Raw genomic sequence first — 16,215 nt, 5'->3', positions numbered from 1 at the left:
AGCCTAATTAGTCCGGGATTAAGCGCTCGATTCTCCGTTCAGTGTGATTGACTACGTGTACACAATATGTTCAAGATCAAAGCATTCATTTGGCTCGAGATTGAATTTCGATGTTTTTACAAAGTGAATGATGTACTACTACTCGAACCTACGAGTGAGTACGTATGGACATGAGTACCTACGGCGTACTCACGTGTTCAAATATCATCAAGAGTCTTTTGGGACATTTGCTCTATTCATCACCTCCAACACTCTGAGACAAATTCGTCGGAAGCTTGAGGGGGCTTGAGGGGACACACACACATCGATTTCACCTTGAAATCCGACTCAAAGAAACCTCTCCGAAATGACTTCCTCAGATCTGATGCACTCCACTATACAGTATACTAGCTAGACCTTCAAGACTTGAAGTAATGAGAAAAGCGAAGGGAGCTATGTGCCTTTGAAGAAGATGAAGAGGATGAAGAAGAAGGGATCTCCTACAAGACCAATCTCTTCACGACCTTGTGAGTAGGTACGTTGCATGCGGGAGCATACGTACGTACCGGTATGTGGCACTCCAATATAATTTGGGAAGAAAATGGCCAGGTTTATGGCTCAATTAAACGGAGATTATCCGCCTTTATCAAATTGTTTTGGACCGTTGGCTTGGACAATGTTCGCCACCAAGAGAGTGTGTTCAGGTTCGCTTTCCGATGCATCTGACCGAGAGTGCATTCGGTCTAATTGGAAAGAGCCTCTTGCCCAAATTGCAGCTCATAATTTTCCACAAAACCACTTTTCCTGTCGTCTTTTGACTGCGATTGAGCCACATTCCCTTAATAGCAGGATACGTCTTCAATTTAAGGCAGGCATAAATGAAAACTACTTCACCGTATCTATTGTTTAGTTTCGCCTCTGAAGATTCGAAAACGAACAGTTTTTTCGATCCAGAAGCCAAATCTCCGGATAAACTTTGTCCGCAAAATACGCCTTTGACTCGCCTATTACTACAATAGTACAGTTTTCGTCCTTGTATCTGTGTGGGTTTGAGAGTGGTTTTCTCATGTCCATCTCCTCACATCATCAGGCCCACGGTGCCCACGGTACCCATGGTGCCCACATTGCCCTCCACTGTATGCCCACCAAGCATTGAAAACCTGCGTGTTTCCCTGTCTTCTTATATTGCCAACGACTCCTTATTTGGATTAGTAAGTAGATTAGATTGAGCCTCTGGACGGGAGAACCCATCACCACAGGGTGTCTTTTTCCTCTCCTAATGGTTTTGAGTGGCATTTTCTAATTTCTCGCTTTGTAGAAGACAAATGAATCGAAATATTCCCATCAATAGCGTTGAGAAATTTTGGAGCCAATGAATGGGACGTAAACCTGATTCCGATGGCCTATCTCTGTTTGTTCAAATATGGACTTTGAACTCCGTTTCAAAGCGTCCACGTCAAAATCCGATAACTCGGGGAGTAACGCCCAGGTAATAACGTGCATTGCAACCTCCAACTAAAATGGCGATAATTCATCACTATGACATTCATATGTCAATGCGACAAGTGTATCGACACACGGATAATCATGACATACGATACCATCATTACAAGCCATGTTCGTTAGAGTAGCACAAGCTTCTCTGATTCTCTGATTCGCCAATCGAGCACAACGAATCTTTTTTTTGACAAATGTCGGGCGTTCCCCATCCACGTTTCGACTTGAGCCTCCTTTTGTAGCCGATGTACTTTGGGAGTGTGGATATTGCTCCGAGATTTACAAGCCTTCTTTTGAAGTTTGTGATCTACAAAATTTGCCATTCATAGCTCGTAAAGTGCTGACATGTTGATTAACAGTCAACTCTGTTCAAAGCACTAATGAACTCAGAAGGCCCCGAGCCATGACTTGAAATCATAAAGAAGACGAGCATGTTGCCAGCAAATCCTGACGAGCACCAACAGCTACGTGTACAGTATTGAACTGCACATACAATATCGGGCTCTCTTACCTGAATTTTGTCGAATGGTCTCATGGTTCTCGGTGGGCGCCGTGATCTCACAATGTCTGACAATCTCTAATTGAAGAATACTGAAGCTGAACTGCAGCCCATAAGTGAACATGTTCACGATGAAGCAACACAGGGTGATCACCCAACCCCAGCCGCCCTCGGGATAGTAATGTTGCCGGAAAGTGGCGGACTTGCCGTGACTCTTCAGCGCTAGAAAAGGAAGGTGTTCTGTGTTACAAACCATGGCATCCTGATTAGCTACTCAGATATACAGTAGTAAACAGAGCCATTCAATTCGGGCGTCGAAGAAGGTGTGCGGTTGGAGGAACCTTCTTTCGAGACCTACATTTTTGGGTCATAACTCTTTTGGGTCCGAAGTGAGGATGTCATTGGGTGCGTGAGTTTTGACAAGTTGACAAAGTGTTCATTTGAAAAAGTGTCTGAGTTTGGCTCGAGGCAACATTGGCTGGCAAAACCATCCATGAAAATGGTCTTCAATAAGCTCGGTGCTCCTGTGCCTCGGCTCAATTTATAGACACAGCCGACGTCTCTGTCCGTATTCGTTTTAGATAAAATCCCATTATTCTTTCATTTCCATTTCTTGATTTACTGTAATGCACACGAAGCGTAGGTCTATTGTGTAATTTTCAACTCACCATGCTGTGCATCGCTCAGTGTCCCTCGTGGTCGGGAATTTGCAAGCCATTCAAGATGCTGTGATCCTCAGGAATTTCTACCACATACCGATTATTTGTCTACCAAACCCAGCTAGGCTTGCCTATGCAACCAATCTTTTTTCCATACCAAAACTAAGACTTCACTGGTCGGGATATCATTGAGGTACGCTCTGTGATCAGCACGTAGTACTCTGAGAATATGTGCGAACCACTTCTTGTACACGTGGCCACCGATCATCATCACAATAGAGTGTGAAATTGCGTGCATGGTGGGGCTTGGGGTACACATGATGGGGGGATAAATCTACACGGAGTAAGGCCTTCGCGAAGGATCGTGCCATACGATTTCACAATGATGAATTGACACATGGGGATTGCCATAGGCAAACTGCTTAATAAAGACTTCTACCTTCTAAAAGAGATGCACAACTACAATAATTTCACGGATGAGGCGGCCAAACGCAATGTAAGCGTGGTATGTGTGTGGCCCAAGTGTGAGATCCCTAAATGAGCGTTTCCTTTCGGGACACTGGCAAATGATTGACTGTTTCTATGAATGAACAGCCATTATAGGAGAGGGGGCCTGTGCGCCTGTCTCACTAACTCATTTCATTTGAAAGTTTCAAAGGTATATTCATCGAATTATTTAATTTGCTACTGAGGAAGAAAGAGGAGGACAAGGAGGACAAGAAGGAGAAGGAGGAGGAGGAGGAGGAGGAGGAGGTTGAGAGGCCCTCAGGCAATGGTCATTATCGCCATGATTAATTCAAGATAAGAGTTCTAGTGCCCACATGCTTGGACAACGGACCTCTCCCGTTGTTTCATGGACAATTGTCTTTCTTGATAATGTCTTGACAAACAAATCACTTGTCTTTGTGGTTCCTTTTACAAAAATGCCACATTGAAATTCAAATGATCGTCCTTGCTTTGCTTTATAGCCAATTCAATGGAAAATGCAGGATTGTGCTCAAAACACCAAAATGCGCCAAGAACATCAACATTTTAACGGTCTATTTTTCAGTGACATGTTCGCCCTCCTGTGAAATGGTTCCGTATTATGAGGCTATTACAGCTATTGGAGCCTTGAGCATCAAAATTCAGAGGCCTCCCCTCATTCATCAGGTTGATTTTTGCTAGCCGGATTTATAAATATTTTGACACAATTCAAATCAAGACCCTTAGACTTAAAAAGTAGCTGTTTATTGTTTTAAACTCAGGAACAGATTTTTTCGAGCGAAGTCCCTTACGAGGAACATCAAGAAAATTATGCCTCGGTGCTTTCAACCTCAAGCATGGGAAAAGGCTCAAGTTTGTCAGCCCCTAATTTGAGCATTTGAGCTTGAAACAAAAGTCAGCTCATGTGTGAACTGATCTTTTTTACAAGGTGTACGTACTAGCTTGGAATTTAAATAATGAGGTGCGACGGGATAGGAAACAATTCCAAGCTGTCGTCGTGTCTTACTTACCAGGTATATGTTTGTTCATACTGTTCAACTCCTTGTCATTGATGCCCAATTGTCCCTCCGAGAATTCATCCTCGAAACGAGAGTTGCGACGAGATCTTTGGCCTGAAAAAGTCGAGGGCAACAAAAAGGTAGCCGTTAGTGAATGAGAAAGAAGGTAGAAATGATGATCTGACAGAAGGCAAATCTCCATTAGCGCGAAAAGATATCGTAAAGAAGGTGGCGGTGGCATTTTTTCCCGTTGCGAAACCTGAGTGTTGTCTCACATCATTTGTCATGTCAAATATCCCCTCCGAAACAAACATCCTCGGGACTTGTGTCAGTTTCATTTTCGCGGGCACTTTGCCATGAAACATGTAGTAAATGCAAGTGAGTCTTGAAATTGGGTAAAAGAGGTATGGGCAGGTATTGAAATTGTGTACGTATAGGTTCACACGGAGGTACGAAGATGAGGATGATGACTGTTTCTGGGTGGTGTGGTCGCTTGATCGTAATGTATTTCATATGTTTCCACCTCAGCCGAGTGGATGGCTGAGTTAGCCAGAACAAGTTACCGCTTACTGCTACTCCCTTATCAAGATTAGATACTAAAATGACTTTATGCATCACTCTGACGAACAAATGTTCATCAGTTGCGTTTGTCTCAGGCAAAAAATGCTACCAGGATGCTTTGCCCGGTTGCGTTGCATGGAACATCCACGCCCCATTTTCTTTTGATACGAAACCTTCGAAAAACTACCCACCCATCCGTGCTAGCTAACAACGCATCTACTACTTACGAGCGAATACACCCGCCAGTATACACACGAGTAGAAGTGCAACGTCTTATCAATGTCTTCGTTGGCGAGAGACCCACCACCAGCTTCTACTCGTACTCCATGAAATCTGATTATGATTCCAAGTTCCCAGTCTTTTTATGGCCATATTTGTTTCTCGGGGTTCAATTTCCTGCCCAGCTCGTTTCATGAATGAGCTAGCCCAAGAGCTATTTTCCAGTCACTTGCTCATACTGCTACATACTACATAGTATACGCGTACGTACTCCATAATGTACGTATGTACATGGTGGTGCTTGCTGTGGTGGGCCGTCCGTGTCTTTCAAAGGAATTCCAGGCATTTTCTCAAGAACACTCATCAACCATCGAACAATGACTGTATTTATTCATCTCCCATCTCTCACACAAGACTTCCGTACCAAACCCAACGCAAAGGCAAGAAGACAAGAAAACAAGTATCATTCGCCCATAAAGATTCCCCCGGTTCGGATAAAGGTTTTAAGACTGCTTGCGGTAAAATACGGGCGGAATGTAAAGTCCCTTTATTACCGACTGCCCCTTTATGGCAATAGGATCGGTCGACTATTACTAGTAGTGATATAATACCTAGTATACAACCGCATGCTCGCATGCGGATACGGAAAAGGCTTTTACTCTACGTAAGCCGAGTTGTACGTAATTGAAAGAATATATTTGGGTTTATACTACGAATCTCCAACATGCAGCTTAGGCTCTACACTAAGCCCCATAGTCAAGTAGGGATTGAAAAACAGATCTCCACTTTCTGGTCTCTCTCTCCCTGTGTTTAAATGCTCGGAGGGCTCTTTTGAGTGCTTTTGTTGCTATTTTGCAGGCCACTTTGATAATGATGATGAGTTCAGTCGTTAGTGAGCTGGTTGAAAACAATGAGTCGGAGAATTGGGCGAAAAAAAGCCCGCATCTACGTAGGGAACGATCGACCAACCAACCAACGAGTTATGTCGAGAGTCGAGTGCTTTGGACCAAAGTCAATTAAGGGCGGAGAGTAGTAAATATCTATGTCTAGGTGTAATGGATGTGGGTTTTTGGCAATATAACGAGAGCAGTTAGTGGGCTGAGGATAAAATGCCACATTGTGAAAATTTGCCTCGAAGGTAGAATTTGATTCAGAGCCAACGCCCACCGCAGCCTTGATAGATTGAAGCATGTCTTCCTCAACTGGTCAGCTACTAAGCACCAACCGATACTACTCCTAATCGTATTAAGCCCAATCGATCTCATTTACTGGCTGCATTACTGATTGCCACTCCGTTGGTTCATCGAGCTCCATTGAAAAAGGGATCATCATTTTCATTACCTGCATCATGAAACGCCCGAGCCATGTGAGAAAATTCTTCAAACTTGTCACAAATGTTACACAGTAAAAACGTACGTCCACTGAATACGAGCTCTAGCAAGCTTCCAGGCAAATTAGTTGGGTCATTTCACATTTCTACAAACTTACCAGTTTTACTGGACGCCCCAGAATTCGAGCCGGTCATGCTCGTGAAGGCGGTCATTGTGGTGGCCGTGCTCCGGCCACTTCTCCCACTTTGGTACGAGTTGATGCTACTGTTTCGGAAGATTCCAGTCGATGCATTGCTGTGGGTCCTCATGGCACTAGGTTGTGAGGAGGCCTCACTGAGGCTGTCCGACAAAGAGGTCACCGTCGGACGAGCCTTGTTCAAACGGAGGCGTCGCAACTTCAACCGCTCAGCGAAACTTTGGCTGGGGCCCGGTGGGTTTTTCTTCTTCTTTCGGTTGGCACCCCCCGTGACGGAGTCCCATTTCACGGGCTCACCCCCGAATGGGCTCTGATTATTGGATTTCATGGCGGCCGAACGGTCAATGAGGGATCATGCCAGGAAATCCGGACTGGAATTGAGGGTCATAAAGCTAGACGATCGACCATGGTGATCGCACTTCGGAATGAATCATCCACTCAACGGGGTGATGTGTTTTTTACAAGCACCTCTTTGGACTCGAGCGATTTTAAGGCACGCTCAGTGAGATTTAGGTCCTACAATGAAGAAAATAATATGTGTGTATATATATATATATATATATATTTACCGTAAATCAAGGTATAAGACTCGGTTATGACTACGAAATCAGAATGTGCTGTGAGCCCATTGATTAGATCATGAATCGTCTCGCTACTCGTCTCATTAGGGTGCAATTGAATTCCACACCAATTACGAGGGAACATCTCTTCAGTCCTCTTTGAATGGCTTTGTGGACGCGACATCCGTCGAAAGTAATAAATCCCCCTCTCGTTTGTCCCATTGAAGAAGCAAGCGCCGAGATTCACCCTTCACACCCAATCTTGGCTGGCTCCTTCGTCCCGTCTTCTCTTTTCCTCTCAGATCCTCTCATCCTCATCATTGATGAATGCCAGCAAATACTCCTCATCAAACCCACCTCATTGAGGTCTTTCACGCCATGTTCAATTGAGTAACACGCCACAACATCCGACAAACAATGAAACTAGCTGTTCTGTAGCTAGTGGGATCCAGACATGGAAGTGAAGGATTGCACAAGCGAGAAGTAATTAAAGGGAAAACTATCGTTTTAATATGGGCAATTCCCTCGCCAGAAGCGATGTTCGGAAGCATCTGGAAGCAGTGGCGATCTCCTTCCCCCCCACCCCCCCTTCACCCAATACGAATGTTACGAGTGAACATGAGCAGGCTGAATCTCAGTAGTGAGGTCCATGGCCAATGAAGACAAATGATCGTCGAAGCACGGATTTTTCTTCCAAATTCTTTTGGCAAGACAAACTCACAAGTTCCATCAAGATTCAAGTCAAGAGGGGAAGAGTGGGGGGGCTCAAAAGAATGAGCAAGAGAATGCCGAGAATTTGGGAAATAAGAAAATTGTAATTTTCTCTGTTTGATGATTACCATCGGATGAGTGGCCTTTGTTCTTCTCGGAACACACACGTACTCGGAGGAAATTTGGTGAAGAGGAAAGGAGATCCGTGATGACCCGAGCAAATGGTCAATGGTCAACGATCAATAGCAGCTATTGCAGTACTTCCATTCGAACTGAGGACTCTACTGAGGACGTTGTAATTGGAGCTAGGGAATAGTTGGTACTTTAAAGATCAGGCCTGGGGTTGGCCCACCAAACTGGGGATTGGGTGGAATTGGCCAGACATTGAAAACTTGAAGGCAAACGCTCGCTTGGGAAGTAAATTACGACTGTGGACTCTTTGGAAACGAGGTGATCCTTCTCACGATTATCTTGGGAGGTTGCGATCGGAATCAGAGAGCCATTTCTAGCCCTCAATTCTGCTTTTACAACCGAAATGATGGCCGTTCGGGTTAGTTGTGGCTTGTCCTAGGTCCTACTGTTAGGTCGAGCACCTCTAGTCGGACACAAAGCACCCCACGACATTTGTCGATCTTGAACATTAATACTTCTCGTGTTGGTTCGGGTTTTCTTCCAACTATTCTGGATGGAATTGGTGGCTAGGTTAGAAGCCACCAGCAAGAAAACGGGAAGATCGAGTGAAGGATGAAAACCAGTTTGAGTGAGGAGTGCCACAGCAGAGATTCACCTTTTGTCATGATGTTCAAGCTCGTCAAGCATACGATTTTTCTTTGTTACGACTTATTGAGGCCGATTTTAAGGCATCAAGAAGGGGGGGAGGGGGGGAGGCGAGACGAGAAGAAATGCGCCAAGGCATGTTACCTTTCAAATCGGGGGGCCGACCCTGAAAAACTACAGGAATCTGGATGGATGATACGTTTAAAGTTTCCCTCGATCGATTCTTTTCCACCGGTTAAACTCCACTGTAGGTAGCTCGTACGGCTTTGGATGGTTTTGATTTAAATCTTTAATGGAATTTCAAGCTTTGACACGGATGGTGAAGTAGGTACATGTGCCTGGTTCAAGCAAGCCTTCGACGAGCTCACACGGCAGTTCTTTTTTCCAATGGACCTTCTAGGGTACAGAAAAGCCGGAGATTGGAATCAATCTGCTATAGATCTTTCGAAATGAATGAATATTCCGAACATTCGCGATTTATCTCGGTGCTTTATCTTCGCCCGCCGAGAACCTCTTCCATGCAAACTAATGTCTATATAGGTACAAGTTTTCTTTGTAAGTTTTGCTATGGCTCCATAACGACTCCTTCCGGCACAGTACTTAAGATCAAAGAGGGAACTTTTATTTCTTGTTTTATTCATCATGAACCTCCACCGAACTAGACGACCTTAAGTACTTTACCATGTCCTTGATCCCGTTTAAAAGTGGTACAGCCCATTGAAAAAGAAATAGAGGCGTTGACAACACTGCGCACTTCTCTTTCAAATCCAAATCTAACGATGTATTCCAAACCTGTCTAAGAAGGTGATTAACACCTAATCTCATGGAGAGTGATTCCAATATTTAGGTCCGAAAGAAACGAGAACTAACAAAATCGATATTGGATTTGCAAAAGAACCAATGGCGGATAAAGTTCACTGCATGTTCCAAAAGCCCTTGAGGATGTGAGGATTTTTTTAGGAATTGAATTTTTGCCTTTTCTTACCTGTTCAAAGGCCTCTTACGGATGATTTAAAAAGACGCATTGCTCCTCCAATCAAGTTAGCCTGCCTCAACTTTGGACAAAATCCATGCATAAGGGTGCAACTTCTCTTTGAATGAACAAAAGTAAAAACAAGAAATATTTCAATGCCAATTTCAGAGGGCAATGAGTTTGCATTCTTGGAAGAGGTCATGAAATTGGGAGGTTATACCTGGTTGTTGAATACAGGCAAATTCAAAAGTGCAATCCCCCTGCATGTCTAAGTTCTATCACGGTTCCTTGTCCATCATTCGAAAAATTATAATGCAATCATTTATAAAAGCACCATCGACAGAACAAAACTCGTGCAATGATGAATTATGACGAGGTATTGAATAGTTGAATGCAATCATCAATGGTAGGAGTCGAAGCAAAACCTGAGGTAAGAGGAAGCCACACTTGTGTCTCAACCTCAAATTGAGGCTTGTTTGTTTACGTGTTCTTTTTTCGGCCATGCCACAACACGTGTTTGTGGCCGCCTTCACCCAATATCAACATCTTATAATTGAGGAAAATCATGAAGTCATTCATACCTTGAACGTTTTGATGTGTATTATCACAAGAGCGGTAAATATAAATATAAACAATGTCTTTGTTTTAAACGAACGTATCACATCTTTCAACACCAAACTCACTTTTTCAACTGCCGCTCAAAAATCGGCATCATTTCACGTTCGAGAGAACAAGATCTTTTAGGAGCGGAGGGACGCTTTTTCCCAGCGAGCGAGCTTTTTGAACGGGAAACTGCGAGTCAGATGACGGTTAGCTTGTGTGGCCGTCACCGTGAAATGAAGTGTTGAAGTGAAAAAATGGATGCTCGCTGAGTTGCTATGGTGTATCATGTATAATGTTACTGTCAGGGCAAATATGTTTGTAATCGGTAAATGTTAGCTTTTTCAATTAGGAAGGCAGTTTGAACAATCACAGATATTTTTTTCAAAGGGCATGTTCTACTTGACCGAGATGTCTGGTTTCGTGGGAATGGTGTCCAAATGGGGTAAGGAGATCGTTGACTGCCATCCAATCAGCTCTCTCTCCGTTTGTCTTCAAGTATTCGTCTGCGTATTCTGTTTGACCCTCTATACCTCCTCTAGGACGCAATTGACTTCCCACTCGGACCTGAAAATGGTATCAAGCACCCAGAGTAATAAACCCAATGCTGGATATCTCCAATCTGAGACTTACCTTTTGAGGTTTTTTCGTCGGGAAACCACTGCGGTAGTCGTAAGAATATTTCGTGATGCTTCCCTCGGCAAACTTGCCCTCGTTGCGTTGAAGACTTGTCCGTGGTTTGATGGGTTTTGTTCTTGACACTGAAGTGATCCCGTAGCTAGCTTTAGTATCGGACGTACCCTCAAAGGGATCTTGATTGGATTTCAGATTATCTGGTTGGGGGCCCTTTCTGACGCCAGAGCGTCTGCCATATTTTGGTTCAAAGCTTGATTTCGCTTCGGTAAGGTCCTCCATTTTGGCCTTATTCAACGTCAGGTTATCCTTCCTCGTTCCTTTTGACATCTGGTTATCGTGTTGTTTTACGTCATATTTTGATTGAGTCTCCGACACGCCCTCCAATCGGCCTTCGTTTTGCCTCAAGTTGTCAGTTGCATTGGCTCTTCTGGCCCGGACTTGCTCTTCTCGGCCCCGTTTGAGTAGGTCATCCCGGCCTTGGACGAGGGAAAACTGCCTTTTGGTCTCAGAGTCCTTTTCAAATTCTTGAGAATTTGTCACCAACTGACTTTTTGGACGTCTAGCCTGAGCCCGTTCCGTAATATCTTGCTCATGAGGCAAAAAGCGACCGTCATACTCGCTGGTACCCTCTAAAGGTGCATTCATAGGTTTAAGGTTATGGGCAGCCCTGATTGGTTTGGTTCGGTCCGACAAGGTTCCTTGAAAGTCTTCTGCATACTTTGTACTGGAATCCATGGACCCTTCATTCTTGCTCAGCCCTTCGTGATGTCCTTTCATACGTTCGGGTCTTTTCACATCATGTACTTGGTAAGCCCGAGAAATGTGTGTTTCGAAGTCTTGACTCCCCTCCGGGCCTAAAATGTCATGAGGCCTTGTTAGGGCTAAGCGTTGCCCCTTCTTCTCGCCAAATTCTTGACGATAGTATGATTCTTTCTCAAGATCTCCTGCCAGAGCGAGACTGTCGCCCTTGGCCTTGTATTTGCTAGGTTTACCCACCCCGTGTCGGGTATATGCAATGTTTTTGTCCGTGTCAAATTCTCGATCCCCCTCCAAGGCCAGGTTCACTTCGGGTCTATAGGGTTTGTGTCGATCTCCGTATTTCTCTTGGTAATCCTGTTTGTATGCTGTTCGATCATCCAAATCTCCTTCCATGATCAAATGGTCACCTTTTCTGGAGTATCTCTCGGGTTTAGACACTTCGTGTTTTTGGTACGCGATACCTTTGTCCGTATCAAAAGATTGTTCACCATACGGCCCCAAATAATCATCTGGGCGATGACCTTTTAGCTTTTCTCCGTGCTTCTCGCTGTATTCGAGTTGGTAATCAGTTTCACGTTCAAAGTCACCCTCCATAGCCAAGGTGGCGTTACGGCCTTTTTGCTTGTTTGGCCTTTCAACTGCATGCCTTTGGTAAGCCATCTGTTTGTCGGTATAAAACTCTTGTTCTCCGTCTGGTCCTAGGACATCGCCTGGTCTTTGCAATATCCCGCGTTCTCCGCCTCGTCCTTGAAATTGGTTGCGATAGGCTGTTTCATCCTCCAAGTTGCCCTCCAGCACTAAATTATCACCTTTTGCTCGATACCGTTCAGGTCTGGACGCTTGATGTTTTTGATAAACAATGTTATTGTCAGTTTGGAAATTCCGTTCGCCGTCAAGAGCTAAGAAATCCTCAGGGCGATAAGCCTTGGGTTTATCGCCATATTTTTCGCCATATTCTCGCCTGTAATCAGTCTCGTCGTTCATGACACCCTCTGGGAAAAGGTTATCCTCCTTTCCACGGTAGCGATCAGGCTTGCTTACATCATGATTTTTGTATGCGATGCCTTTATCAGTGATGAAATCTTGGTCACCTTGTTGTTCCAGGTAATCAACAGGCCTCGTGCCTCTAACTCGTTCCCCCTTTTTCTCGCCATACTCACTTCGATAGTCAGTATCACTTTGCAAGTCTCCTTCAAGGCCCAAAGTGTCATTCTTACCGCGATTTTTTGATGGCTTGCTTACTGAATGTCGCCTGTAGGCCATATTTTTATCAGTGTTGAAATCTTGATCCCCAACGGTTTCCAGGTAGTCTGACGGTCTGGTAAGTTTTGATCGTTCACCCCGCTTCTTTCCATATTCCCGTTTGTTCTCAGTGTCATTTTGCAAGTCTCCTTCAAGCCCCAAGGAGTCCCCTTGGGCCTTTCCTTTGGTTGGCCTACTTACAGAATGCCCCCGGTACGCCAATTTTTGGTCGGTGTCGAAATCCCGGTCTCCTTCCGGGCGTAAAAAATCTTGAGGCTTGGATGCTTGAGAGCGTTCTCCATGCTTTTCGCCATATTCTCGTTTATAATCCGTGTCTGTTTCTCTATCACCAGACAAACCCAAATTGTCTTCTGCACCACGACCTTTATATGGCTTGCTTATGGAATGTCGCCTATAGGCGATGTTTTTATCAGTGTTGAAATCTTGATCTCCTTCAGGTCCAAGGTAATCATTTGGACGAGAGGCTTTGGATCGCTCTCCTTGTTTCTCACCATACTCTCGCTTGTAATCCGTATCTGTTTCCCTGTTCCCAGACAAAGCAAGGTTGTCGTCCACACCTCTGCCTTTAGATGGTTTACTCACGGAATGTCTTCTATAAGCCATGTTTTTGTCAGTACTGAAATCTTGGTCTCCTTCAGGTCCAAGATAGTCATTGGGACGTGCAGCTCTGGATCGTTCTCCTCGTTTCTCACCATACTCTCGCTTGTAATCTGTATCTGTTTCCCTGTTCCCAGACAAAGCAAGGTTGTCGTCCACACCTCTGCCTTTAGATGGTTTACTCACGGAATGTCTTCTGAAAGCCATGTTTTTGTCAGTACTGAAATCTTGGTCTCCTGTTGGTCCAAGATAGTCGTTGGGCCGGGATTGTTTGGGACGTTCCACTTTTTTCTCATTGTAATCATTTTTGTAACCAGTTACCGTCTCTACCTGGCCTTCATATGTGAGGTTGTCATTGTATTTAGTGATTCTTTGAGGCTTTGGGGCTTGGTAATCCTGTTCAGACAGACAAGAAACGTTGACATTATCATGGTCCTTCTGATGGGTTGTTTTATATTTTCGCTAACCTGGTATTGATCCCTTAATTCGGATCCTTTGCCAAAGTCAAGCCCGTCGTACTTCAAGTTGTCCTTTTGATAATATGGGTTGGATCTTTCAGCCTCATACTCCTTATAATTTTTGTCATATTCACTCTTATCCTTGAATTCTCCTCTTGGGACACCCAAAGCTGAAGGTCGTCGGAATTGATTGCGGTACGACCTAAATAATAGAGAAAATTAAATTGTGCCTCATCAGTCTAGACTCAGACAACATATGTTGTTTTCACGTCAAGTAGAAATTTCGGAATTTTGACGGTTTGGTTGTGCGATAGAGCTAAACTGAGGCATTGGAAATAAACTGGTTGGTTCAAGCCTCTCGAATTTCAGCTCGGCATGCGAGCAATATTTTTTGTCGGAATCTTTAGTGATCATCACCTGGGCTGGCCAAAATTTACAGATAAATATGGCACTGGGATTGGAACCGCCATTCCTAGGGAGCAGATTCTTGCTTGTCTATGCTGCCTCCTAGGCTGATCAGCATTTTCCACATCATTACTACTTCGTGAAAAAGATAAACATCATTTCATTAACAAAGTTATTACAGAATAATTTTGTTAAGAAAATTTAGTCTTTCAAGTCTCTTCAAAGTAATAATAAGCCATTCATCATAATAAGTCAACCATCCACTTCATAACCATTAACCCCATGAATCATGAAAACACGTCAAGATGTGCATGATTTTAAAGAGAGAAGTTCAACACTCAAACAAAACTGAGTTCCGCACAATACGTTAGTCTGCAATCTATTTCATACCTGCGTTTACTTTCTTTCAAAAAGATTTAAAAGAGTTACTAAAGTTTCAAATTTTTCGACAAAATTGACCAGAATTCTTGAAAATCATCTTTAACTTTCACATATATTGGTATTTGTTGGCAAAATTGCTGAAGTTGCATAATAAATTGCAGCAAATGTCAAATATTGCTGTTAAAATTGCAAAATTTGCAGAAAAATCTCGGATGTGCTAGTTTTTTTTGCAAAATTTCCACAATTTGCAGAATGCAAGTTTTGGCCGGCTCTAACCATTATGCATTCCACATCTTTGAACGGGTCATTGATTTCTAGACACTGGATGTCGGGCGACCACTCGGTTGGTAAAACAGTACAATGTATGGTCTCCTGGGAATTGATCTCAAACCGGTTTAATGTACTGTTTAGTCAACCGAGTGGTCGGTCGTCCGACATCCAGTGTCTAGAAATCTATGAATGGGTGAATAACGAATGTATTTCGGCATCCCGTGTTAGGACAATTCTTAAGCTCAAATCTCTTACCTGAAACCAACTTTGCCATCGTCCGACATTGTTTTTTTTCAAGGTAGGAAATAGAAGGTTCCTTTCAATCTCAGGGATCAATCCACCCAACAACTAGAATCTTCTTTGATATAGTTTACTTTTCCTTATCGATATTCGTGTTCCATGTAAGCTACCTTCGGATATAGCTCAAAATGTGTGTCACAGGGTCTTGCAGTTATTATGCTTTGAGGCTGGAATGAAAGCACTCTTTGAGGTCGCTCGTCGTTGTGCATTGGCATGGTTACGAGCTTTCGCGAGGTCAAGGGCTGTCCATCCGTAGACTTGGGGTTAGTGCCTTGGCAAGTAAACTAAATCATTCAACATCGCAATAATGGATCGAAAAAATAGCTACCAATTATCATTAATACTCAAATGATCCTTAATCTTGCGCTCAGTGTATAATTTTTTGTAGTAGGCTTTCATGGATTTACCATGAATAATTAATTGCGGATGATAATGCATGTACGCTCATACAACATTTAGGGTTTTGAAATACACTTTAGATGGCGTCAATGCCAGTGTAATAGTTAAACATTTTGACATCCCTTGGAACCATGGCGGCAAGGACAGGGTGACCCAATCGTTTTTATTTAAATTGATTACAATTACTCGGCTTTTACATGTGATTCATGATAAGTGCACTTGCTTTTGAACGGTAATTCAATTACATTCCTGTTTAGTTGCCCAGCCAAATTGGCAATCACTTCTCTCTCATGACAGATCTGTGCCCAACATTGACAACAGAAGTAAAAATGTCAAGTTAGGAGGAAGTGGTAGTGCACTTAAGTCTACATAATTGCTGCAATTTAAGTGGATACATTTCCAGTAACAATTCTAACTCGATGAATGCGATGTTTCGCATCAGCTGCCTCTTCGCGACCTCTCTAGTAAAGTACGCCTTAAGAGCCTGAAACGAAAGCTTTATACTTTTTCTAATATTATGTTTAATACTTGAAGAATCGCACTTATGGAACAATTGCAACACAGCCGAAAAATCTATCGCTATTATGATCTAGTGTTTCTGTCAGTTCATAGAATAATTAGCTAAGAAACCTTGAGTTTTTTCCCCAGAAGTGCAGCATCAGGGGAGCTGCAGCCAAATATAATATATTTGAGGGTCCCAG

General features: G+C 43.5%; 2 protein-coding genes across 2 annotated transcripts in view; both read right to left on the bottom strand.

Moving 5' to 3' along the window:
* Positions 1-10,129, bottom strand: part of LOC131880244 (uncharacterized) — an 18,270-nt gene extending 8,141 nt beyond the window's left edge. Inside the window, exons 1-4 of the mRNA XM_059226821.1 lie at positions 10,028-10,129; positions 6,387-6,941; positions 4,131-4,232; positions 1,988-2,197 (exon numbers count right to left, since the gene is read on the bottom strand). Coding sequence (XP_059082804.1) covers positions 1,988-2,197; positions 4,131-4,232; positions 6,387-6,753 — 679 coding nt within the window. The 5' untranslated portion in view covers positions 6,754-6,941; positions 10,028-10,129. The remainder of the gene's footprint in view (positions 1-1,987; positions 2,198-4,130; positions 4,233-6,386; positions 6,942-10,027) is intronic.
* Positions 10,025-15,272, bottom strand: LOC131880243 (uncharacterized). Its single transcript, XM_059226820.1, has 4 exons — positions 15,071-15,272; positions 13,769-13,961; positions 10,680-13,697; positions 10,025-10,613 (listed from the first exon to the last, which is right to left on the bottom strand). The coding sequence occupies exons 1-4, from the start codon at positions 15,097-15,099 to the stop codon at positions 10,431-10,433; spliced, it is 3,423 nt and encodes a 1,140-aa protein (XP_059082803.1). The 5' UTR covers positions 15,100-15,272; the 3' UTR covers positions 10,025-10,430.
* Positions 15,273-16,215: the final 943 nt, after the last annotated feature.

Source organism: Tigriopus californicus, chromosome 5, assembly GCF_007210705.1.
Source record: "Tigriopus californicus strain San Diego chromosome 5, Tcal_SD_v2.1, whole genome shotgun sequence".
Lineage (NCBI taxonomy): Eukaryota > Metazoa > Arthropoda > Copepoda > Harpacticoida > Harpacticidae > Tigriopus > Tigriopus californicus.
Note: the sequence above shows the minus strand (reverse complement) of the source record. Positions and strands in the feature narration are given on the sequence as shown.

Bases quoted from the DNA above. Each gene is read 5' to 3' on its own strand.
- LOC131880243 (XM_059226820.1), bottom strand. From the start codon at position 15,099: ATGTCGGACGATGGCAAAGTTGGTTTCAG. The intron at 13,962-15,070 runs GTAAGAGATTTG...TCTATTATTTAG, and splicing joins GATGGCAAAGTTGGTTTCAG to GTCGTACCGCAATCAATTCC. The intron at 13,698-13,768 runs GTTAGCGAAAAT...CTGTCTGAACAG, and splicing joins AATTAAGGGATCAATACCAG to GATTACCAAGCCCCAAAGCC.